The 6,188-nt window shown below is 39.6% G+C and overlaps 2 protein-coding genes across 2 annotated transcripts; one reads left to right on the forward strand and one right to left on the reverse strand.

Annotated features, from left to right (window-relative positions):
• The first annotated feature begins 54 nt into the window (after nucleotides 1-54).
• LOC103556510 (olfactory receptor 6Z7-like) lies at nucleotides 55-993 on the forward strand. Its single transcript, XM_008528670.1, has one exon. The coding sequence runs from the start codon at nucleotides 55-57 to the stop codon at nucleotides 991-993; it is 939 nt and encodes a 312-aa protein (XP_008526892.1).
• Nucleotides 994-4,833: 3,840 nt separating this feature from the next.
• Nucleotides 4,834-5,772, reverse strand: LOC103556509 (olfactory receptor 6Z7-like). The gene has a single exon (XM_008528669.1). The coding sequence runs from the start codon at nucleotides 5,770-5,772 to the stop codon at nucleotides 4,834-4,836; it is 939 nt and encodes a 312-aa protein (XP_008526891.1).
• Between the last annotated feature and the right edge of the window lie 416 nt (nucleotides 5,773-6,188).

Below are 6,188 nucleotides of genomic sequence, written 5' to 3' on the forward strand. Positions count from 1 at the left end.
GCAAGATGTAGAGAGAGATTTGCAAAATATTTTGTAGATGTATTTTGTTCTTAGATGGAGAGATCTCTGGAGCTGGGCAATATGACCAGGGTCCAGCACTTTGTCCTGCTGGGTTTGTCCACAAGCTTGGGCATAAGAGATGTTTTGTTTGCTGTCTTCCTCACTCTCTACCTGCTGACCCTGTTGGAGAACACACTCATCATCTACCTCATCTGCAGCCACAGGGAGCTCCACAAGCCCATGTACTTCTTCCTGGGCAACCTGAGCTGCCTGGAGATGTGCTACGTGTCAGTGACCATGCCCAGCCTGCTGGTGGGGCTGTGGACTGGACCCTGCCATGTGCCCTTCACAACCTGCATGACCCAACTCTTCTTCTTCATCTCTCTCATCTGTACGGAGTGCACCCTCCTGGCCTCCATGGCCTATGACCGCTATGTGGCCATCTGTCACCCACTCCACTACCCGTTGCTCATGAGGCCCCAGGTTTTCCTGGGCTTGGCCATGACTTCATGGTTTGGTGGGCTGCTGGTCTCAGTGATCAAAACAGCATGTATTGCCAGCCTGTCCTACTGTGGCCCCAATGTCCTCAATCACTTCTTCTGTGATGTCTCCCCTCTGCTTAACTTGTCCTGCACGCACGTGGCCCTGACAGAGCTGGTGGACTTCATTTCTGCCATTGTCATCCTCTGGGGTTCCCTCATCATAGCCATAGCCTCCTATGTGGCCATTGTTAGGGCTGTGCTCCACATGCCATCAGCTGCTGCCCGTTGCAAAGCCTTCTCTACCTGTGCCTCCCACCTCATAGTGGTGGGCATCTTCTACTCAGCCACTATCTTCATCTATGCTCGTCCCAACCGCATAGAGGCCATGGATCTCAACAAGGTATTGTCTGTCATCTACACGGTGGTCACACCTATGTGCAATCCTGTCATCTACTGCCTGCGGAACAAGGAGGTCCAGGCAGTTTTCCATAGAACCATACACTCATCCTGAAGCTGACCAGCTGACCAGGGCATGGGGGAGATCTCAAGCTATCAATACTTTACATTTTTATTGAGATACAATTCACATATCATACATTTCACCCTTTAAAAATGTACAATTCAGTGGTTTTTAGTATATTCACAAAGTTGTGCAACCATCACCAATATCTAATTCCAGAATGTTTTCATCACCACCAAAAGAAACCTGTACACATTAGAAGTCACTCCCAATCCTCCACCCCTCACCCTAAGAAACCATTAATTTTCTTTCTGTCTCCACAGATTTTTTCTGTTTTGGACATTTCACACAAATGGAATCATATAATATGTGGCATTTTGTGTGGTTTCTTTCACTTCATATAATATTTTTGAGGTTCATATGTGTTGAAAATTGTATCAGTACTTCACTCTTTTTTATGGCTGAATAATAATCCATTGTATGGATATACCAGGTATTGGTTACCTATTCATCAATTTATGGATATCTGAGTTGTTTCAACTTTTTAGCTGTTAAGAATAATGCTGCTGCAAACATTTATGTACAACTTTTTGTGTGGATGTATATTTTCATTTGTCTTGGGTGTTTGCCTAGGAGTGGGATTGCTAGGTCATATGGTAACTCTGTATTTGACTTTTTAAAGAACTGTCAGATTATTTCTTAAAGCATTCAATGCCCTGCTTTTAAAATACATGTATGTCAAGGTAAGGAGAGCAGTTATGGATAGCAATTTATAGATGAGATAATGCAAGTGACCAACATATCTAAGAAATATCCTTGATACTCAAGGAAAAATGTTAATTACAATAAGTTATACCATCACTGTATCAGACTGGGAAAAATTCAAATGGTTGTTGACACCTAGAGCTGAGTTGTCTTTGGGAAAGTGGGCACTCTCGCTCAAATACTGTGGGTGGTGGCATAAATTTTTAGGACCTTCTTGCAGAGAAACCTGGTATCATCCATCATCTATTGCCTACACTTTGACCCAGCATCTCCGCTTTTGCAATATTTCATAGAAAAATTAAAGCACTGATTTATAAAAATACATGTTCAAGGATATTTATTGCAGCATTGTTTTAATTGGCCTAAACTGGAAGAGTGAATATTCATCAATAAGATAACAACTGAATAAGTTATGGTACCTTCACATTGTGAAATCTTATGAAGCAATTTAAAAAAAAGAATTGATTCTATTTCTCTATATTGACACAGAAGCCTGATATATTTGTAAGTGAAAAGGAAAAGTTTTAAATAAATGTTTAAATATTAAAAATTTAAAGACAAAAATTCAAGACATGTCTACATATGCTTGCATAGATATTTTTTGAGGATGCACACCCAAAACTTCAAGGAGTGTGAAAACATTTTTTTTTGCAAATTTCAGTAATAATAAAAGTTATTAACTGAAATTGGTACAATGTTTCTGGAGGGCAATTTGGCAAAATGCATAAAAAACCTGAATGTGCATGGCCTTTGACAGCATACCATTTTAAAACATTTTTGCAAGAAAATAACTTAGGATGCTTGCAGCAATGTAATTGTGAGAATGTTCATAGCGATTTTGTGCTTTTAATGGAGAACTATTGGGAGAAACCTCTATTCAACAATCTAAGGAGCAGTAGTCAAAATAAACTGCAGCATAGCCACCCAAGGGAATGGTGTCATGAAAAATAACATTCACCAGTTTATTTACTGCCATGAATGCTGTCAATTATATATTGTGATGTGGAAAATTCATGTTATAAAATGACGTGTACAGTGTAATTACATTTTAATTTTTTAAGTGCATGTGTGTATATATGCATATAGGAAAGAATTTGGCAATAAATACTATAACATGTTAATGGTGATTGCCATTGTGTGGAAGACCCTGGGAGGCTTTGCTTTTATTTTCACTTTGTTGTATTTTGTTTGTGATAAGCATGTATTGCTTCTGGAATAAAACTGTGTTTTTCAATATTAAAAAATCACCTTAGTCTCTGTCTTTTGTCAATAAGATAGAGCTGAACTTACTTGACTAGGAATTCAAGATCCCAAACAGTGCTTTAGTTTCGGCCACACTAGACCCAACATTACCTAGACATATACGTCTGGATACCTTTGCACATGCTGTTCCATCTGCCAGGAATGCCATGATCTTCCTTGTCCTCCCTTTGAATGCAGATACCCTCAAGGCCCAGCTTCCGGTTTCCTTCTTCACAGAGTTTTACATTATTGCCCCGGTTCCTATGCACAAGGCAGTGCTTCTTCTATTCTTCTGTGGCTCTCATTCACACAGGGTGAAAATACAGATCAGAGCAGGAGGGGTGCAGAGCACAGACTTCATCAGTCTTGCTGAAAATCGGTGAAGAACATTAAGGACTAACTCAACGTCTGTAGCATGAAGGTAAAATGGTAATTTCTGTGTCAAGTGTACGTGAATTTAAAATTAATCAATATTGGCAAATTATTTTCCAAAAATGCTGCCTCAGTCTGCATTCCAGAGCAGTTTTAGAGAATACCTTTCCCCCACATCCAACCAAACCTGAGTTTTCTCAAATGATTTCCTTTTTTTTTTTCCAATTTACCACGTGTAAGTGCATCTTATTACTTTGATTTTCACTTCTTTAGTAGCGGTGGAGATTGAAAACCATTCCATAGATTTTTATGGGACGTTTGTATTACCCCTTTTTGGATGAACTGTTGGGCTATGTGTGCTTGTGGAAATAGTTGAGAATGGGTATCTTTGCAGCTTAACTTTTCCCCATCTTTCATTTTTTTCTTCAGGATAAATTCCCCAAGTAGAATTGATGAGTGCAAGGCTTTCAGATTCTCAAGTCTTTTTGTATTTATTAACAAAGTGTCATTCTAAAATGTACCAATCTGCACCCTCATAAGTGACACCAGAACGTGCTTGTTTCCCTTGAGACATTGTCAACATGAATTTTAATTTTTTTAAGTAAAATTTAAAAATATGCTAGTCTGATGAGCAAGTCATTCTATAGAAAGTCATTCTTTGAATTTCTATTTTCTCTTATGTTTATTTATTCAGTTATAATTGGTGAAAAGTAATACAAGCTTATTGCAAAATATTCAAATATGTAAAATAGAAAATATTGGTCCTCTGTGGTCTCATGCCTGAAAACACAGCTGATAACTGTTTGACATATATCCTTTCTAGGTATATATTAACATAAATAACTATTGCTATTAGTATATTTATCATCATTGTTTTACAAAACATTGACATACTCATATACTGCTTTCATTTTTAACTCAACAACATACATCTCCCCACAGCAGTATCTACAGGTCTATTTTAATCTCCTTAATGGATACAAGTTATTTCATAGTATAGGTATAACGTAATATATTTAAATAATATCCTGTGGATACAAGTTATTTCATAGTATAGGTATAACGTAATATATTTAAATAATATCCTGTTGATCTGCATTTGAGTTGTTCCCCAAAAAATGGCATTTATTCCAAATTTCACAATTTTTCAGTAAACATTCTTGTGTATATATATATATTGTATTAGATATATAATATTTTTCAGTTGTCAAGGAGTAAATTTCTGTCTTCTGATTAAATTTGCATTTCTTGGGTAACTCGAGAGATGCGCATCTTTTTGCAGGTTATCAGCCACTTACATATTTCCTTCAATAACCTTCCTGTTCATGACCATTTCCCTTATGTTTTTCTCTTGGAGTAGTGATATTTTTCTCATTTATTTTAAAAAAAGTTTTAAACATTATGTTGCAAATATTTCCCTCCAGGTTTCTATTTGCCTTTGAAATTTGTGTATGTGTTTGTGGCCATGAAAGTTTTAAAATCAGGAACAGAAAACTGCATTGCTGAAGAGACTCAGCGCAGATGGAGGGTTTTCCACAAGGCTGCGTGCACCTCCTTGTTCCGCAGGCAGTAGATGATCGGGCTGCATGTGGGCGTGGCCACCGTGTAGATGACTGACAGCATCTTGTTGAGGTCTGTGGATTCAATGCGGCTGGGTCGGGAATATATGAAGAGGACCACTGAGTAGAAGATGCCCATCACAATCAGATGGGAGGCGCATCTGGAGAGGGCTTTACAGCGAGCAGTAGCTGAAGGCATGCGAAACACAGCCCTCCCAATGGCCACATAGGAGGCCAGAGCAATTAGTAATGACCCACAGAAGATGAAGATAGCAGAGATGAAATCCACCAGCTCTGTCAGGGCCACATGGGTGCAGGACAGGTTGAGCAGAGGGGAGACATCACAGAAGAAGTGATTGAGGACATTGGGGCCACAGTAGGACAGGCTGGCAATGCATGATGTCTTAACCACTGAGACTAGCGGCCCACCAAGCCATGAGGACATGGCCAAGCCCAGGCAGACCTGGGGTCTCATGAGCAGTGGGTAGTGCAGTGGAAGGCAGATGGCCACATAGCGGTCATAGGCCATGGAGGACAGGAGAGTGCACTTGGTACCAATGAGAGACACAAATAAAAAAACCTGAATTATGCAGGCTGTGAAGGACACATGGTGCAGACTCGATCTCAGTCCCACTAGCAGGCTGGGCATGGTCACTGACACATAGCACATCTCTAGGCAGCTCAGGTTGCCCAGGAAGAAGTACATGGGTTTTTGAAGCTCCCGGTGACTGCAGATGAGGTAGATGATGAGCGTGTTCTCCAGGAGGATCAGTAGGTAGAGGGTCATAAAGACGGCAAATAGGCCAATCCTTACATCTTGGCTGGAAGACAAACCTAGTAGGATAAACTCCTGGACTCTGGACACATTGGCCAATTCCAGAGACCTTTCCATCTAAGTGAAGAAAGAAATAGGTTTGTAGAGACCGTGGTCCATGCAGAAGTAAAATGATAAAAGAGGAAGAGTGTATAAGGTTATGGGCTCTAGGGCCAATGTAACTTTGTCATGATGGCTGTTGTCAGGAAGACCAGTGAGGAGCAACCGAGAAATTGCAAAACTGGAAACAAAAAACTTACTAAATCTGTGATCATCAGCAAGACAATATTTATGAATCTCAGTTATCTTATCTCTGTAAAATGGAGGTGAAATCTATCCCCATGAGGTCCTTAGTCCTTATGGATATTAAACATGGGGATAGATGAGAAGGTGCTTTATAAAGTGAGGCATGACTGTTATTTCTTTACTTTTGATGACATTAAGTGGTGTTTTCTAAGTTGGAGGGTTTTTTTCCTTTAAAAAGTTCCTAGGAC

Source organism: Equus przewalskii, chromosome 9 (genome assembly GCF_037783145.1).
Source record: "Equus przewalskii isolate Varuska chromosome 9, EquPr2, whole genome shotgun sequence".
Lineage (NCBI taxonomy): Eukaryota > Metazoa > Chordata > Mammalia > Perissodactyla > Equidae > Equus > Equus przewalskii.

Bases quoted from the DNA above. Each gene is read 5' to 3' on its own strand.
- LOC103556510 (XM_008528670.1), top strand. From the start codon at position 55: ATGGAGAGATCTCTGGAGCTGGGCAATATGACCAGGGTCCAGCACTTT.
- LOC103556509 (XM_008528669.1), bottom strand. From the start codon at position 5,772: ATGGAAAGGTCTCTGGAATTGGCCAATGTGTCCAGAGTCCAGGAGTTT.